Source organism: Haemaphysalis longicornis, unplaced genomic scaffold, assembly GCF_048455015.1.
Source record: "Haemaphysalis longicornis isolate Haplotype H1 unplaced genomic scaffold, Haemaphysalis longicornis Haplotype H1 scaffold_2, whole genome shotgun sequence".
Classification (NCBI taxonomy): Eukaryota; Metazoa; Arthropoda; class Arachnida; order Ixodida; family Ixodidae; genus Haemaphysalis; species Haemaphysalis longicornis.
In genome coordinates this window covers 111,577,943-111,598,170 of record NW_027526295.1, presented here as the reverse complement: position 1 = coordinate 111,598,170, position 20,228 = coordinate 111,577,943, and the positions used below count along the sequence as shown (strand labels likewise).

General features: G+C 45.1%; 1 protein-coding gene across 1 annotated transcript in view; it reads right to left on the bottom strand.

Moving 5' to 3' along the window:
* LOC144168223 (UPF0462 protein C4orf33 homolog) overlaps positions 1–18,883 on the bottom strand; it is a 43,021-nt gene extending 24,138 nt beyond the window's left edge. Inside the window, exons 1-2 of the mRNA XM_077697255.1 lie at positions 18,771–18,883; positions 3,191–3,297 (exon numbers count right to left, since the gene is read on the bottom strand). Of these exons, the coding sequence (XP_077553381.1) occupies positions 3,191–3,297; positions 18,771–18,794 (131 nt within the window). The 5' untranslated portion in view covers positions 18,795–18,883. The remainder of the gene's footprint in view (positions 1–3,190; positions 3,298–18,770) is intronic.
* Between the last annotated feature and the right edge of the window lie 1,345 nt (positions 18,884–20,228).

Here is a 20,228-nt window from a genome sequence, read left to right as displayed (position 1 = left end):
GGTTGCGACTGTACGGAAATGTGTAAAAAACGTGCCTAAGCTGAGCAACAATAAACAAATGCTTAAAAGGCGAATACGTTAATCCATGCTTTATTATCAGTGTTCTGCGCGTTGTTCCCTTGCTTTACACAGGCATTATGAGCTGGGTTTTTGCCAGTATATGTTTTTCTCGCACCTTCTGCATATGTCAACTCTGTGAGCTTTTATCAGCTGCTATACAGATTTATTGACTATTATGAGCGCACTGTCTGCGACACCGTTTTTCTCAGGTTGCTGCTACTTGCGCTAATGGTTGGCCGAAGCGAACCACAAAAGTATTTGACTTGGATAAACTTAACCGACTGGCGTGTCAGCGCAGCGGAAACGTCAATGTGCATGAATGCTTTGCCAGTCGTATTTTTGTGGCTCCCTTATCATAGGATGCCCTAGCCTCATACTGAAAGATAATGCTGACAGATAACCTTCGGCATGAATGCACCAATAATGTAGATTCAGGTTTCTGACACTGAGCGTGCCGAGTAATAATTGCCGGAGTGTGGTTACCGGGGTGATTATATTGCCATTGGAATAAATGAAAATTTACAAAATAATAAAGGAATACCCAGCGGCGAGATTAAAAATTGAACTACCGCCAATTTGGCGGTTAGAGGACGACGCTCACCATTGATTAAAACGTAGGGGTGACGACAGCACATCGCTGGTAAAAGATTTATCATGTTTATAAAATGCGCAACGTAAGGGCAAGAAAACAAACAAGAAAACAACCCCATGATTTCTAGCTGCTGTACTTTACGAACAAAACTACACCAGATATGTCTTCCCATAACGCATAACGGGAGTCCACAATTCGTCTCACTTGAAAAGACAGTGATTCATTTGATACAACAGCAGCTAGTTTATGTCAAGGCTACTAGTTTATATACAGAGCTACAGCGACAACTGCGCTTAGTGTGTGTCAAAAATACAGGGAGATCCTTAAAGCCACTTGCCAAATATTTATGTTCAAATATAACTTACTCCCTGAGGCTTCACTAGCGGAGTTTTTTCTAATCTAACCTTAACATGGTACGTTTTAAGTTGTGAAATTACTATTACTTTAAATATAATTAATTAGGTTCTTTTTAGGCTACAAAATATATACACTATTATTAGTTATCACGCACCGTTTTAAGCCACCTCCAGATGTTATATTCTGGACTGATATAAAAAAGTTCTAAAAACAAGCGATTCTCTAGTATTCAAGAGCAGCAAAGACGAGGACAGGAACACAGACGACGACACACAGGGCGCACACAGGACAGGGACGCACAGGGCGCACACACAGGGCTACGACGACACAGGGGACACACAGGGCGACACACAGGGCGACACACAGGGACGACACACAGGGACACACAGGGCGTCGTCTGTGTTTCTGTCCTCGTCTTTGCTGCGCTTCAATACGCCAGATGTACCAACTGGCCCAAACCAATACTCTCCCGATTCTGTAGACTTGAAAAAAAAATTGGGACTGGTTACGCTGTGCTAAAGAAGCCTCAATCGGGAGTTTAAAGAGGCTCTATAGCCCATGTATATTTATAGTTAGATGTAATTAAATAGGGGTGATTTATTTGGCGCAGCTTTCCTGCAGCGAGATGCGCCTAGGTGAGTATACGCACATAGTATAAGTGGGTGTAATGGAGCACAAGCGTTCCTTAGAAAACAACGTGTACTTCCCGGTCGCAGTGCAGCAGTGAGGACGCCGTTTTCAACTCTTTCCTTGCGGTCTTTTCTTTTGGCACCACGCTCATTAAACATTACTACAGAGCACAAAACTGTAGTACTAATTACAATGACTTTTGTGTTTGCTCAATCCCCCGCTCCCGTATCAGAGAAGCGACGTGACTCCCTCAGTTTACGAGGTGGAAGATGCCCACTACAGCGTGCGTTGGGTTGCCATATCAGCATTTCTGATTATTTGACTAGCGTGTGTATAACTGACCTCACGGGTTGTGTTGTTTTCATTCGTTTTCAGCGGTTTTCATCCGTAATATGAAATAAAGTGTAAGCTGAAGTCAACGACGCATTTCCATATTTTCTCTCGCCGCTATTCGCACGGACGTTTATGCCGTGATAGGTGTACGCCAGCAATATTTTGTTCGAGGATAGGTAAAAACCCGGCAATTCGGGTGCGATGCACAACGTTATTTAAATATTTTAAAATGGTGCACCTCGCCGTTAAATTGACCTAAAAGATACTCAGTCACTCAGATACTCAAAGTATCTCAGATTGACTCAGACACTCAGAATGTAGCAAAATAACATTTCACACTAAACAAATCGAGGGCAATCGAAAGCGAAAATTCTGCACTGTAGGTGCTCCAAACCAAAACATTCGACCTAAAACTCACGATTGCACCTCCTAGGCTAAGTAGTACGAACGGCGCAGTTGTTTCAGCAGTCGCATAAAACTTGAGACGGGGTGTTGTAGGCGAACCACTTGATAGCGCTCAGTGCGCACGGGAAGTGTTAAACCTACTGGGCGACGGAGTGTCTCTGCTAGTGAGTTTACCGGAGCGAACATAACTTCACGTATTCAAACCACGTTTGAAACCTAACCAAAATTAGAGCCTTGGAAACTTTCGCCATTGGTTAATCACTTCCGACGAACACGTTTGAAGCACTGCAACCAGTCATTGGAAAAGGGCTCGTGATGACGACGTTTTGAGAGTGCTTATTTGCCATGTTAATTTTAATATGGGATGACAAGTCAGTAATGACAATTTGTTTTCTCGCAAACGTACGGAACATTACTGCGTATCTATAACAGCAGCTAAAATTCAAAATTTTCTGCACAGATAACAGTAATTGGCATATCATTCAGTGAATATCATATATATTTTATTTGTAAAAGGTTATTATAAAAATATATTGCAATAGTTTAGTAAATTCTCCTTTGTATACATTTTTCTACATTACTGATTTATGTTACAATCCACAGTAAATTCGCCGTAAAAAGTCACAGGCAATACGTATTTTGATTTAACGCTCGTGCACGAGTACGATTGTGGTTCAACTGCGCTAATCATACATTTACTGTGCTTGGACTGCAAGTACAAATTGTTGGTGCTACATAACAGCTCCACGGGCATCCGCAATTATAGCAAGTGCTTACATAGGCCGTACATCGAAAGAATTTGTCCACACTTACTCTGGCTCGTTTCCGTCGGCTGTCGCGAAGGAGAACGCCGAGCACAGATACGGAAGCAGCCAAAAAAGGCGAGTTCGCAGGAAAAATGGTGCACCACCCGATGAACCCTGCATTACACACCCACGTGCAGAGAAAAGAGCGATCGGGCTGTATTGAAGGACGCGTGTTGTGACGAGCAATGAGTGTCTGGGCGATTGAGAGCTACGCCGCAGACACCGATCGCTGCTCCTGCCTGACTGAATATCGGGGTTGATTGACGCGGACGTCCGCAGAGGCTTACCGCCGGGTGCGTCCGTATTTCGAGTCTTCATCCGGCCATACGTCACCGCTGTTGGATGGGAAATCCCTCGTCAAGCGAATGAAACGCCAGTATATTTACCCGCTCTATCAGTTTTCGCCTGGTCGGGGTCCGCATCGGTGTTTCCGTATTCACTTCCAGTGGTCTACATCTACCGACACCAACGCCTCTGTGTGTTTATGGTTACGGACTGCTACTCTTCTGTATAATAGAGGAACTCAATTGCAATTCAATGATTTGCCCCAACCTAGGCGCCCGCATATTAAAGCCATTTACCTGTTCTTTAAGATGTGATAAACTAAGTAGCTTTGAGAACATATCTCAACATCCCAATTGAATTTTACCATAATTCTCCACACCACTTCTCCCAAAAACCTTTGCGACAGCTCGGGTTTTGGACTTGACAACCGAAACATACGGCATGTAGTGCGGACTTAGAAGGGGCCGTAACTCAATGCGCTTCTGACGGTCTTGCTGTTTGAACCATAAAACACAAATACGAAACACTCATATACAGCTAGTCAAATGAAGCCATGGGGCCAAGTGATGTTGAAACCCACCTCCGAGCACACGGCCGTACTTCGGATTACCGAAGCTCGGAAGTTTACAAAGCTATCTTATTATAGCTGGACTTGCTCAGGAACGTGTAGTGCAAGCTGGAAGTAAAAGGTTTAACTAAAAAGTAAAAAAGGAAGTAAAAAAGAAGTAAAAGAGGTGTTAACTGAGGTAGGTTAACGCGTACAAAGAAGCACACTCTATATTATGAGCTATTTTCACAACCCAAAAGTTACAAATTCGGATGGTGGCAGGTATTACATGCGGACAAATTACCACCGAAGCTGCTCTGCTGCCGTCACCAAGCCTCCGTTTAACCAAAACCGCTGCAACTCTATCAGTGTACTACTAAACGCTGCACGCGAACTGCTTAACCGGATATTGCTCGGCCTCTCGTGAGCTGTACCACAATCTTTAGTCTGAATGAGGAAGAAGTTTGCAAACCCAGGCCAGCAGAAACTGCAGTATCTGTATCCCTTTATTTGGGCATGAATGGCCAACTTAAACAGATCGAATTTTCTGTTTATATTATTTCTGCTGCGAAAACGTAGGAAGCAATGTGTACACCTATTATGTTACGAAGGCGTTATTACCGACACCTTACATTTGGATTCTTTAATCGCTTTGCTTTTGATACCAGTCTGTTTTATATGGGGCAAGATACTGACGTTTGCGTCTATTGCAATCAATGAAAAACGGCTGCGACTAGCGTTTCATGTGCTACGCTGGTAACGACGCTCAAGGTCAGCAGGACAGCTATTGGAGCTAAGAGAGAGACAGAGCGATCTTTAAAGAAGTCTGACGATGTTAGCTTGCCTAAATGCCTAACTTGCTACGCCAGTTGATGACGTGATGATGATGATAGCGATGACGTTCAAGAGCTTGATGCGCACAGACACGGCTAGTAATTCACAGCGAAGGTCTAGACCTGTGTGTTGCAGATACTTTATCAGAGCTTTGGTAGCCCGTAAAGCACGTTTGGGACACGCCCATGGTCCTAAAACATGCTTTAGCGCGATGTCCGCGGAAAGCGGCAGTCCAAAGCCACTGCGAGGGACATGTTCCAGAGGCAACATTCGGCGCAAGAAACAAATGCATATATGTCCCGTAGCCACTGCTTAGCACCCCCTCCCCCACCGAAGCGCGCTGTGTCGGAACCACAGAACTCCAAGCAACGCGCGAACGCGCTCTTTCCCCCTCTCTCAGCTGACCAGTTTCCGCTGCAACGCGGCCGTTACTTTTTTTCCGCCCTGCGTAGCTGTGACGCCGCGTCCTCGATGCTCACATACATCAAAGTAGCCACCCTACTCCGAAGCCAACATTCTTGTGGGGAGTTAAAATATTATCTACATATGAGCAAAATCCTGATGTTGCCAATCGCAGCACCCGCTTTACAGGCTTTGTGCTCACATGGGGTATGTGAATGTAGGAGGTGTATCTGTGTGTGCAACCACCATTGGTCTCCTACCTTGATAACAGGGCAGCGCTGTGACAGCCCCGGGAGTACGGCAACAGCATTCCCTTGTGTTAAATGCCCTCTATACTGCTCTCACCCTCCACCTAAGATCGGTCATGGAGGCGATTCCAGTGATACAGAAGCTTCACTTTCATCCTCGGGTACAATGGACGCGCCAAGCGACTTGTCGGTGTTACTTGGGCGTTGTTATTACAGGACCACAACCGCTTTTAACGATAGCGGCCTGCCGACAGCAGCCTGCGAAAATGGGAGCCAGCCCACCGAAACAGCGGTGCCCCGGAACTGCCCGCTCCGTAAGTTGGTGCGAGATATACCAGTTCTAGCCACCTCCACTTCGCTACCAGTGCGGCTTGAGGCTTCTGGTATAAAATGTAGTGGTCATATCAATCAACACTGATCACGCTAATCGGCACCTGTATCACCTGGTCAGCAACGAGAATATAATAGCTTCTTGGGGCACAAAACACAGTCAGCAAACTAAACCACACTGGTACTGTGTCTGCCTGCTCAAATGGGGTTGTGTATTTTTGAGCACTTCGGTTCATGCGAAAATTCAGAATGGTTACCCACTGTGGCTGTGCGGTAAGAAGCCTTCTTTCCGCACGAACCTCGATTTTGAACGTGCCGATTAGACGCGAAAGGCTTGAATGGGCGTCAAGCAGCTCCACCCGTGCGCAATTTTGAGCGTGGCAACGCCGCAACTCTTGCGCGGAAACAACTTTCTTGCAGCGAAGACAGCAGTAAGAGAGGAGAACTTCTTCAGGGACTGCGGCTCTTTCAGATAAATTGTGCAACGCATGTAGCAGTTTCCTCGAGGAAGCTCGCATGTCATACATATAGCAAAGTTGGGTGTCCCAGTTCACCTCGATCGTGGACTGAGACGAGCAGCGTAGTTATCTTCGGGATATATTTCTGAGCCACTACACGACCACCGAGACTGTACGAAACATAAGAAATATAAATGAGGCTGCTGGGCTTGCTCAGCTGCACATAACAAAATACCACCGCGTACTATGCGTTCACTGAAAGTACGCCGTCGTAAAGTTCCACGGGATCCTTCCGCAATTTCTCATGAGATGACAGCGCGAAAGCGTTTCTGCTGATTAGATTTGCCGCTACGTCTTCTGCCGATGTCGACTATAGCCTCCAATCCCGTTACCGGACTCGGTGGAGCTATGTGCTGCTGAATCACTATCTATGGTGCCGCGTGCACTGAAGCGGAAAAACAACCAATAGTGCATGCCCGCCAAATGTGCGTGAACATTTTCTATGTGGTGGTGGTGGTTCCAGTGAAATTACGCGTACCCACTTAGGGGGATTGGCCAGGAAATGGGCGCCTTACCAAAAGAGATAATGTAATTTTGTTAGGGAAAGAAAAATATTTACATAATAAAATGAATTAGCCGTATAAGAATAGAGAAATAAAAGTTCGGAAATTGACCGTTTTGTGATGCACGTGCTATTAAACGCGCCGCAAGCAAATGGGAATTGACCCCGCACCAAGTGTTTCTTCTCGTTTTATTTTATTTTTTGTAGTGAGTGTATACAACAGCATGCGCCAAGTACTTTTTGTGTTCATTTTTTTATCCCGCCATGGAACGGCACGCTGAGTGTTCCCAGGAGGGTATGTTTTATTGTTGGCGACGTCCGCGCCACTCTGAAACACGTGTAAATATGGGGAACGCGCTGGGGAATGATGAGGTGTTGTGGACGCTTTCTGCGGGAAATAATATATAGCTGCGGAATATGCGGATTCGGCCCAGTTTGTGCTTTCGGCAACCTAGGCAAGTAATATTTGCGTCTTTGAATAGACTATTTATTGTAGCATGCCACGAGCCCACAGAACGCGTTTTCTTCACACAGGGTGATTTCGCAAATACTGTATCCTATAGACTGAAAAAAGATGAAGGCACAACGACGCGACTGAACAAAGAAGACTATAGAAGATGAATAGCAAACGATGTTTAACAAATGGGGATAACAAGCACGCGAAGCCGCCACAGTGGCGTCGAAAGAATTAAGAAAAGCTAACCAAAGACAACTCCGGCACGCCGATCGCTGAGCAAGAGCAGGGCGCTATCTATAAAAAGTGGCTCTGGCTTAGCTCAGATAACCATGGATATGCAAAGCAAAAGCTTCGCCTAGTCTGGTGGAGTCTTGGTTTCGCTTGGTTAACCTTTGATGTAACTGTATTGCCGGCCACGGGTCAAGGTTGTTCGGCCGCGAGCAACGCTCACAGGAGGAGGCCCGGCTTCGCTTTTATTCTCGGCGAGCACGGCGCAAAATGAGTCCCATATCCCGAAACGACCAGGCGGCGCATGAGTTGAAGGCCGCTGTTTTGGTCTTCTGCCGATCAGCTGAGCAGCCGCCGCCGCGGCTAAGTCGCAAAACGAGTTAAAAAGGGGCCTTGTGCGCAGGGCCGACAGAGGGCCCGGCGAACAACGCGATGCCCTTCGAGCGGTGTGTCGCCGGCGGTGTGTCGCCGGGGGTGTGTCTCTCGTGAATAGGTCACCTTGCGCATCCTCCACTGAATGGCTGTACGAAAGTAGTAAATCTTTGCTTTAAAATTGGCGGTGTTCCTGACTTCTTGAGCAATTACAGAGTAGCGCGCTCATGGCAACAGTTTAAAAAATCCACTTTAAAAGTGGATCCCTCGAGGTTCTCCAGGGGGCGCACTGCACTTTCGCATTTCACGTAATAAAAAAAAACAATCAAAAGATATTCTGCCTAGGACCTTATTCAATGCTGGTTGTAAGTAGAGCCTACAAAGTCATTCCGCATGTGCCGCTATGGCTGGGATCGTTTGCGGCTATAAAATAAAAACTCCAACTTTCAGGGGTCAGATTGAGTGCGCTCATATAAGCCACGCGTCGCATGTCTTCTCGGTATGAATACCTCTGAAGCAGCCGAAGTTACAGCCATCCATCTGCAGCCATCACAGCTGAAGCGCCTGGTCATGCTTTCTCCTGTCAACTTTGCCCCGTCGGGGTGCTGTATCCTTGATACCGTCGTTAGACGCCAATAACATACCCGCCTCCCACCTTACCGGAAACAGGTACGTGGTGCTCATACGGTGGCTAGAGCTGCACAGTTTAAATGTAATAAACTATTCACACATTCCTTGCAGAATAACTGGTGCTAGGATTCAAAAAGCAAGCTGTACATACCGTGCACAAGACGTGGTTTGTTCGCTCCCCAAAAATGTGTCCAATTTTAGAATGAGCTCAAACTTGTGTATACTTTCTCAGTCTTCCTTTCTTTATCCCACAAACTCATCCTGGCCATTCTGCCTCACACATTATTCTTGGTCGTTCCTTGTCGTGCGCTCTCACAGAGCCCAAAATGTCGCCAAAATATGCGTTGAGGGACACATCGGACAAAAGTAAACTTTTTGAGGACCGATTGTTTTGATTGGTCTCGGAATTAAAATAACTTATTCTGCTCGGGCGCTTCACCAAAAGACACGAATTTACTACCTGTTTCAGGTGACTGCGTTGTTATACCCATCCGCGAAGAGGTTAAAAGGACGATTTATTCATGAACTACAAAAAAAGGCAAGGGGTTCACGTGTTCTATCTTTTATTTCAAACGCTTGCGGGAAAATTTCTTGTAGTTTCTTTGCACTTGCACGAAAAACGTACTTTTTTACTTGTTTCTATTTGCGACGTATGACTGTAATCAATTTGCGTTGCGCCAAGTTCTTTGCCATGTGCGTACTTTTTCTTGTGTCTGAGCTGTTCTCTCTCTTTTGTTTTCTCCCACTTTTTTGTTGTCTGTTTTTTTTTGCGTTTTTTTTCTTTCTTTATTTCTTTTTTTTTCTTTTCGCTTGATATGCTTCCTTCCTTTCGGTCTTTCAGTTGTTGTTCATGGCAATTTGCTGAGTCAGTTATTATGTATATTGCTGAAAATCGTACAGATTAAGTTGCGCATTTTTCCTTGTATGTGTTCACCCTATTTCAGCAATCGGACTGTATAGATTTTTTTTCTTCTTCTGTTTCGGAATCGGAATCTGTATTCTTTTATGCACTGTACCGCAGACGTGCTAATAATGTATCGCGTGTAACTTTGTACTGTTTGCAAAGCAGGGGGTACGGGCCAGGTCAAGCCTCGTTATGGCTTTTTGCCCGTACCTCCCAACATCGTGTGATGTTAAATAAAATTGAATTGAAATTGAATTGAGTAGATGTTTCCCCTATACTTCGTTTGTCAGGAATGGCGGAGATGAAGAGATGCTGGAACGCTGAGTACTGCTTCCGCTAGTATTTTTCTTACACTCGTTAAGGGCGTGGAAGATTAATAAATAAATAAACAACCGACCAAACAAGGAAACTAGAAGTTCTTTAACCGAGAGATTGTGCCCCGATGAAAACTCTCACAATTGAACAGCAGTTGAAGTATTCTTGCAACATTATCGACATTGTAAACGCTTAAAATATGGTCTTTTGGGTGATACTGTGATTTGATTATGTGACCTCGGTATATTGAATATAAGCGTTACGTTTTGGGCGCATCATGCAATACGAAACTCTCTGTAAAACAGACGCATCAACCATGTCTTGAAAGAACATATTGTGGTTGCGATTGCCACAGGCAACATGCGCCAAGTTTGCCACAAGCAGCGCAGGTTAATCAGTGACATACCCTTAGGAAGAGCTTACGGCAAGCATGAATCAGAAAGATGTGTGGACACTCCAACATACCCGGAAACAATGAGGGGGGCGCAAAAGGTGACACATGTGCTAAACAATGGTGGAGAATGTATAGAGGGTAACGATCAGTACCACTAACACTGACTCTGCGGAAGAGGAAGCAGCCGGGCTTGCCACACCGCAATTTTGGAATACAGTACAACGTAGTTCTGCGGTGGCTCGAGGGACAGCGAAAACTCACGAACTACACTTGAGTGTCGAAGCAACGATTCGTTTGCGAGCTCAGTGGAATTGGTGTAGCCTCATTAATAAATGTATTAGCCAACACACCGTATAGTACTATTATCATTCAACACGGCGTTAGGGTGCTGCTACATTTGTGGCGCACCCTGCCACATAATTGCTCCATACTGTAGCACGCATATTTTGTCCTAAAGTTGAGTTTTTTGCTGGAAGTAGAATAATTAGATATGGGATAACGAAAGCCGTACGTGGTGGAGTTGTGTTAACAACAAAAACAGACGCCGCCACTGCGCCTTATATCAGGAGCCGGCTGTTCACTTGCGAAGCCCAAAGCACGCTTTACTTTGTTTATATTTAAGATGACGCGAGTAGTTGCAGGGATTTTTCAGATCTAATCTACGTGAGGAAGAGCAGGCGAGATCACGCACCAGGCGCAATCTCATTCCAAAATTCCCGCCCGCGCAGACATCCGGGGCCGGCGCTTTGACGGAGCGATACACTGCAAGAGCTATTGCCATTTTAACTTGTACCCGACTAATCCTAGCTATGCTATACCGAAGCAATCAAAACTACCCTGAGGACGGAAAGAAAAAAAATTAGCAGTGGCTTAGCTCGGCTATGCCAGGATATACGTAGCGTGAGCTAAGGTTGAACTGGTTATTCTTAGGTTTCCTGGTTGTATAGGATTTGCACAGTAATGCTTGATGTCGGGCTAGTTGGTGTAACATGGTTTTGAAGGTACGTTGCATTTGCTGTGAACACAGAGACTTGCATGGGAAAAAAACGTAGACTTTCATTAGACGACGGTTCTCGTAAAAGTCTACGTTTTTTTCCCGTGCAAGTGCCTCTATTCACAGCAAGCGCAACGTACCTTCAAAATAGGTTTTGCTGATTATCATGCTTACTGCTGCTAAAACAATTTTTAATCCAATCCAATCTAATCCAGTCCAGTCGCGGCGGCGGCGGCTCAGGCGCGCCAGCTGTGCGCCATTGCGCTCTCCTTCTCCTTGGCTGTACCACAGTGGCAACCGCCCCACTGTATTTCTGCGACGCACGAGTCATCACTTCCACACCCGGCCACCCCTCGCATTATCATCAATAGGACCAAGCCGCCACGCGCCGCGCTTGCGCAACACGGTTCTCCAGGAGCCAGGCGAAACTGCTCATCCTCGGCCAGTGTAGCTCATGCTGCAAAAGGCTGTGGGACTCATACCGCTTGCTACCAATACAAGTGTTTATTTTGCCACTGGGTCACATAAACGGAAAGGCCGCTCAACAATAAGAGAAGACAGCCGAAGGACACAACATTCTTCCACAACAACGGCTATTAAATTCATCAAAATGTGGGTTCCAACCGTTCGGTGCCTAGTAGTAAACAATATCATTTGACGATATTTCTTTCGTAGACAAAGCGACAGGCGGGATGCTAACAAAATTAGTACCTCACTCGCACTCGCTGTGGCCGCATAGCGTCTGCGATAACATCGCAAGGAGGAATGTCTTTGTCCCGTGACACTTTACGGGTGGCGAATTTTGAAATCATTCGATGCTCAGAGCGCCCCACATGACCGACCAGATTTTAGGGGAAATCCCCAAGGTGGAGTAAGTTCTGTGAAGGAAAGTTTGACATCCACCTAAATGCAGCCATACGGCTACAAAGGAAAGCTATACAGCTTTCTGAGAAACTTCGCAGTTTTTTTTTCTTTTTCTTCAACTGCGAATTTCTGAGAAAGCTGTATAGCTTTCCTTTGTAGCCGTATGGCTGCATTTAGGTGGATGTCAAACTTTCCTTCACAGAACTTACTCCACTTTGGGGATTTCCCCTAAAATACGGTCGATTAACACCTGTCCTTCACTTCCAGTTGTTGATCAATGCCCTTTCGCGCTACTAACGACTAGCTTCCTGGTTAGCTCAGGGACGTTTTGCAACGGACACTAAAAAAGGACATTGACATCACGCCATACACCATTCGCTTCTTGCCATTTGAGGACGTTAATCGGGTGCCGTATAACGTTTTTGTGCTCCTAGGTTTGTTTAGCTTGTGGAAGTGCCGCATGACTGATCGGCATGCTGAACCCCCTAGGCCGACCAAGGTCATTTTTCGGGAACAGGCGGCGTTGGTACGGAGCGTTTACGTTGCGCAGAGTGATCAAACAGAGTGGCTGCATCTTTTGGATGCGTGTGTTTGCTTGCCTGAGTTTTGAATTGGTGCCGACCTTTGTTAGACTGACGTGCTTACCCTTTGCTGTCTGCTAGTGTTTATATTGTGTGTCAATTGTCTTGGCTGACTTCTCTCTAAAATTTCCATGTATGAAAGAAAAAAAAACTCCTGGTTAGCTCAGTTGGTAGAGCGACTGCTCCGGTTAAGCAGTGGTCCCGGGTTTGAATCCTGGACCAGGACGGATTTTTTTTTTCTTCAACTGCGAAGTTTCTGAGAAAGCTGTATAGCTTTTCTTTGTAGCCGTATGGCTGCATTTAGGTAGATGTCAAACTTTCCTTCACTCCCCACATGACACAAGTGATAGCCCCTCGTGGAACAACGAACGTAATAAAAGCATCATAGTCTGAACCCAAAAGTAAACTGGCCTAAATGATACAGAATTGCCAGCATTAGTACTGAACTCGTAAAACTGATGTAACAAAATGTTTTTTCCGAAACAACAACAAAAAAAAAACGCTGCACCCACTGTGGCTGGATCACAAGCTGTCAGTCACAGAATTCAGAACTCTACATCGAGGCAACGGAGGGTCTTTTTACAGTCGCTTTTCAGGACAAAACTACATAACATTGAGGTATGTACATGCAAAATCAACAACAAATATGCAATCTGATGTGGGCTGGTGTTCCCTTTTAAAATTTCACTAGTGTAGTCAATGACTCTAGCCTTGGCCACCGCGCGGGAACACATGCCTTGGACTTCTGGAGTTCAACATACGGCCACGTGGATTTGCGAAAGCATTGCCGGGTGGAGTGCGCGTCCACATTACGATGAGACCGGGCCATCAGCGAATAGAATGTGCTATGTAGGGCTAGGTAATAAAGACGTAAAAGAGTGCTCTTTTCTCGGTCACAAAGAAAGCGTATGCCATGGGGGCTCAGCGGGAGGTCTTTATTATAAGTCCTAGGGAGTCCATGCCACACAAACACCTGATCCCAACATCGCAGAAAAAAACTTTTGTTTCGTTTCTGCTCGCTCGAAAATGGTACACTGAGTTCCCCCTTGCCAAACAAAACCCTCGTTTCCGAATCCATTTTTTATCTGACGGAGCGCCCGTGTGTAACTTGTAGAACATCACTCCAGGGTGAACTGCAATTCTGTTGACGTGCTTTAACACATTTAGTCCTCGCTCAGCATAGTATTGATCGCAATACAAGGAAACTGGGAAAACGGCATCGTAGATATCCTCATACAATTTTTAAACACAGAAAAGGGTCCGTCGTACTTAAATGTACCCGAAAAAGAATGACTTCTGCGTAAGCTGGCATTTTATTGTAGACCTATAAAACGCGAGATTTAGGGTCATCCTGTGTCCTTCACCTACATTTCACGCTAGATATGTCTATAATGAAAAACCAGCATGCTCAGAGGTGTGCCCTAATGATTCATAGAGGACAAGTATTGTCTAAAAACGTGCGAAATAAATAGCAGCTGACGATTAATGTACTGCTTAAGGGTAAATTTGTGTAAAACGCAAACTGCAGTTTCTTTCGGTCACGGAACATGGCTGCTCCGTTCTCAGGAAGTGATCGCGTGATCAGCGAACTCACGGCGGCATGCGCTATACTGCCGTTATCTCTCAGTGCGTCGCCGCCGCGGAATATGTTGTTGCAAATTTTGTATGAACCGGCGACGCAAATGCCACATGGTTCGGAGGAGGCATTTGCGGATCTCTTAGCAATCGTTCTGTCGTCGTTCTGTGTTTTTGTTTCTGTTCGCAAATTGGATATGAACATCCAGTGCAAATGTCACATGTTTCGAATTAGCCACTAACAGAGCCATTAGCACTCATCCCGTCATCTTTGTGTCCTTGTTTCTGTTCACGCTGTCGCCATTTTTTCAATATAAGGAGGAGCGATGGTGAAAGTGTGAGGGGGTCGGCGCTTCTCATCGGCGCACATGGCCAAAGTATGGTTGGGAGGCAGTGAGAGAGGTGACGCCAGAGCAGCGCCCGCTGCCCTCCCCCTCACAGGTTTGCCAGACACTCCTGCGTTTTCGTTCTGCATTCTGTGCCTCGTTCGCTCGCTCGGTTACGCGGACGTCGCCGCCACCGCTGCCACCTCCGCCGCAGTCTTAATCCAATCTACCGGGTGCCTCAGATCTTCGCGCTAAAACAAGTAGACATGGCAATTTCTCTAAAATTCCTGCACATGGTACTTGCCATACATCGTAAACAAACTGCTATGCCACAAATTCCGACATAGCACGCGGCAGGCGTGCGTGCATAGCACGCCGCAGGAATGGATAGCGAAGATAGCGTCAAAACACAACTAATCAAAGCCCATTTTAAAGATAACTGGGGTAAATCTCGAAGCTTTCTTCTATGCAACCTGACTCAAGTCAAAGTTAAAATCTAAACTGCTTTGGCAGTGTAAATATTCCGCAATCGACTAGAGGTCGGATTCATCACGCGAGGGAATCAGGTTCTATTCCGACTACGACACGCTTTTTGCTCTGGAAGCACTTTATATACTTTGGATGTTCGACATCATTATTTTGTGAAACCTGTTGGTTAACGACGGCTTTCATGCTGGGCATTATGTTGCGACATGTGACGCACTCAGTGAGACATATAAAGTATCGCTTTAAAAATTTGCCGTCGCATCTGCTCATATGGCAAATATCGTCCAACGACGAGCGTCTTCGGCCGCATAGGCCACGTAACTGCATCTCTTCTCGCTTCCACCCACCTCTCACACTGTTTTCCACTTCTTTCGCTTCTTCCACTATAAACCCAGTAGAAGTTTGCTCAAGTCAATTACATTTTGCCGCCCTCCACAGCTCGGATCATTTACTGGAGACTATTATTACATTAGTACTTAGAACCCACTCACGAGGAGACGATGAATGCGATTTTTGTAAGTTGAGCTCGAATCGTTTTTGATGCGTATTCGTTATTTATTGTGGAAAAATAAAGCAGCCATCTAATGTTCGGTAATACAACGGTGCAACTATTACTTAAGAATTGGGGCCTTGCCTTAAGTACATCCAAGGTTTTGTTTTACTCAACAATGTTGGCGAGTACGACCATTGCTGCCAGATTTAGCACTTTACAAAGCTTTGTTTATGTAAATGTATCGAGGGACAGACAAACAGATTTACAGACACAAAGTTTTGCGTTTAATTAGGCCAAGAAATTTTACCGCCGTTAAAACAATTCGCCGACTGTCGCGTATACAAGTGCGCCAGCCTTAAGTCGCCATACCACACTCTTTTGCACAGATGTGTTTGAGGCCATGGTGTCTGAACGGCGGAATGCCGTTGCAGCTGCTTAGTGTAATAGCGCACGAAGTAACATGACGCGCGTGGTGCAAGGCAGGGAAGCTTTTCGAAACGCCTCTAGGTAATGCGGCGCGTTGCCAATATAGGTAACTATTTTTCGTCTATCTGCCGTGGAGATTACCCAGCATTGTCGCATGATTTTTACTTTAAGACCAAAGGGGGGGGGGGGGCGAAATTCAAACGAGTCGTCACCACTAGCATTCTCGTCAGCTCTCTTGTGCGTATCTTTGCATTCAAGCGCACTAATTTAAATCAAGACTTTTCGTCTCTTTCGGCTCCAGTTTGGTTCACAGCATCATAGCGATATCTCCCTTTAAATGTTCAGTAGCACGTTTATAGTTAATCGTGAAGCTTTGTTAACGAGACCGTGGTTCTCTTGCATGGCGCAGTAATTGCCGTTTTTATAAGATGTGATACAACTCTTGTTTGGTTGTGCCAGAAAAAGCGTTTTGGTACTTCTTAGGCTCTTATGTTTTCCTATCGGCTCTTTCATTCTACTGAAAAAAGTGGTTCAGTACCCTTCAATAATAACTTTCACACGAGCGGCAGCAGCAGCTTCTAGCTCGTTTAAGTTGTGAATAGATATATGCGTGTGTACCCCAGGAATCTCTCGCTGCTTGTTGCAGTGTGTCTCAAAATATGAACCCGCCATAGAGTCTCCAATGACTGTACTATCAGAGTAGTTACTCTATAATGGAACAAAATATCACCATAGGCCACTCAATTAGCTCGTTAACCACTATAGTTTTTGCCTCCGAATCAGCGACTTGCTTAGTCACGGTAAAATTGGTGATTAGAGCGCCGTCAAAGTTTTCTATGCGCGTAATTGTCGAATTGGACCTATTTGTTGCTGCCCCTTATTTCATATGCTATATTGACACAGCAGTGACAGTGGCATCGCTGATGAGTTTTCTATGTTTCTACCGGACTGGCTCAGACATTGAGAAAAGCGATGGCGATGATTCGCATGCTCTAGGAATGCGATGGTGGAATAGGCTTGCATTTTGACAAAGAAAGTACCCAAGTGGAAGAGAGACATAAGTGGCTTGAAAAGTTTGGTGCTGCCTGAAACTCTCCAGAATAATAAACTCGCGTTCTTACTCAATGACGGGAGTGGTATAGTGAACGTTCGGCGCAGGATTAAATTTTGGCTTGCATTTGATGTCTACCACGGGCACTCATAATCGGTATTTTAACACTTTCGCCCGCGATGAGAACTCAGTACCGGCTTAACCAGCGCCTGTTGGAACACCACCAAAACGCCATTACCGACGCTCCCTATAACCACCAGGAATCTTTAAAAAACGCGGGTGGCCCTAGGTAATTCCCCTTGAAGTCGCTTTCGCGTCCGCAAGTTTGCACTTAGTTCTTGTCTCTATCTTCCTTGTAATGGTCTTTGAATAAACGGGAATAGGAATGAATGATGCGATATTTATGCAACGCTACATGCACAAGATAAATTCAGAGTATCTCCGCTCTTCCAGAGCACGTCCTTTTCCGTTGCAAAAATAGCATTCGAACTGTAAATAGGGTCAGCCACCGCCATTATCATTGGCAGGGGGGTGCGAAATTGGGACTTGTCCCCCTCAAGCCACACCATCACTTGCTGTCTCCTTCCAGCCCTATCCCTCTTTCCCCCGGTATTCAACGGGTTTGCCCACCTCAAGAGAAAATCCTGGCGACGCTCATAGGCACAACGGGCTTAGGAGGGCTTCGGGCTGCACACGTTTAGGGTACAATTGTTTATTGCCAGTTTAGGAACTGAAGCCTAAATTAGTTGCTAATCTACCGCGCCAGAATGAAGAGCGATAAAGACTAAAAGGGAAACTACTCATCATGCGTTTTGGGTAACAACTCCAAGAGCAATATTCCATTCTTGGGTCCCCTCAGTACGCTGTATTTAACGAGGAGTTTTGGTACACTTGCAGAATGCGCCAACAACTGAAGCAATGAAGTTTCAGCTGACAACTAAAACAACGAAGTTTCAAACTGAAGTTTGAAATGTCGAAGGCAAACGGGATTTCCAGACCATATAGCCCCATTGCGAACCCGTTTAGATGCTGAAAACGGGACAGCGTTGTTATCACAATTATCTGGTAAGGCTACCGTACGTTTCAATATTCGATAAAGTTACGACAGCCGCGAAACATAAACACTTACCGCGAAATATAAACACTTGAAACAACATGTTGGGAATATTTGATTCTCTCTCTGCACGTACTACTCAACAGCAATCTTGCGTAGTTGCCATACTGCGCCAATTACCCGGTAAAAACTGTTATTCAATGTCTCAGTTTTATACTGGCATACCGAGTAGACCAAGCTAAATCAAAACAACGTATTTGAAGCTCTAATGGCGTCTGTTTGCGTATCTTGCATTGACTGCCAGAGCATGGCGCACGAGTTGTTTTTTTTTTAATAAAGAGTCAAAGTAGCATAAATTTATGCCCAAGCCCTTGTGTAGAGATTTTGTTCTCTATCTCCGATTCACTAAAAATAGGGATTCTTATCCAGAATGTCGTTAGCAAGTTCATTATAACTGCGTCATTTATAGCTTCCAGTCGTTAACGTTCATACAGCGCTTTACACAGAGAAGGCATGAAGATTGTTATACTAATAATCTTTTAACTTTGTATAACAGTATACACGGGACGGGCAGTTATGATGTCTGAACAAGGGATATGTTTTGCAATGAATGCTCTTTAGGCAGCTGCCTCACAACTCAGACTTCATTATGGTCATTTTGGTTTTTTTTTGGAAACCAATAAAGGTATATAAACACAACTGAGGCCCACACTTTTTGGCCTTAAGAAAGCAAAATTCTGCAAGTAAAAAAAATTGGCAAAACCGACCCACCTTTTTGTATCCAATTTCTGCCATTTCAAACTTTTATACGTTAACAGGGAGAAAGCGCACTCGCAACTGCTTACTGGCGAGTCGGTTTGTTTTGTAGTATTACCCGGAAGTGTTTGGAGGGAATGCGTGTTGCAGGATTGCTATCAGCTACAGAGCCATGTGGTTTCAGCACGCCGCACTTGTGTTCTCAAAGTGGGTTGCAGCTGCAGTGCTCACGCTGACAGGTGTTGGTGCAGGCGTTTCCTGAATTTTACCTTCTGCTGTTTTGCGCAGAACTTTGCAAATGAAATTACGTTTTAAATAAACTATAACACTTATATTGCCGAGCACCAGTCAAAGGCGAATGCGAAAAATGAAAACACAGGCAGAAATATTGTCCACTGCAACAATGGACATTTTGGTGCTAAAGTAGTCTTACCAAAATACTTTCTCCGAAAGATACTCTGCGAAAACCCGAGTATCACTATTCACTAGCTCCAAAAGCACTAATCTCAGCTGCTGTTGCTTTTCAAACAGTGCTTTAACGGTACGCCTGAATAAAACGACGGAGTTACAATAACCCAAACACAAATGAACCGACCGCGAATGCTCTTAACAAGACGTCCCCTCAGCAGTGCTTCACTTCGGGACCTCTTTTTGTACTACTCCAATGTATTTGTGCACTATCATTAAACTAATAACTTTGCTTTACTTTGATTTGATTTGAGTTGAAGCTGTTTAGCTGATATTTTTTCTTCCAAGACTAACATTTTCAAATGCATGCCAGGGTGTTACTTATTTATAAGCAGGGAAACCTAGCCCGAAACTTTTTCTAACATGTGCATATTCGAGTGCTACAAGGCGCCGGAAGACGACGTTAAATACTTACCCCAAAGGGCTCAGCATCGCCGTGTTACGGCGAAGCTATCTACGGATAGGATTCAGCATATTACTTCCGGCGACATAGCGATGCAGATGAAAATTCGGGCGACCATATCACCATATCGGGCGGCCATATTACTTCGGGCGAGCATATCACCATGATATATTAACTGTGCTCCAAACTTTCAGTGTAACGAAAAAATTATAGGAATAGAGACAGGCACTGGGGTCTTCGTATTTTGTTAGAACACGGCCTGAAACTTCCCCACAAAAAACGCCTTCCAGGAAATGCATGTGTGTTTAGAGGTGAAGCGAAGCATACAAAGATCTGGTGGAGCTTTTCTGGTGGAGTCAAAAGCGAAACCGCTCCTGTGTTCGATATTTTGGGGCAAGTTAATACTCCCCAGGTGATCAAAATTATTCCCGAGCCGTCCACTATGGCGCGCCTCATCGCCTGTGTAGCGTCGGCGCGTAAAACATTATAATTAATGAATGAATCAGCCCTAGGAAGATCGCTATCAGCTTTATCTTCGTAAATATGACTTTGCTATATTGTGCGATGCACAGAAAAGCATAGACATCATCGGATGGAGTATG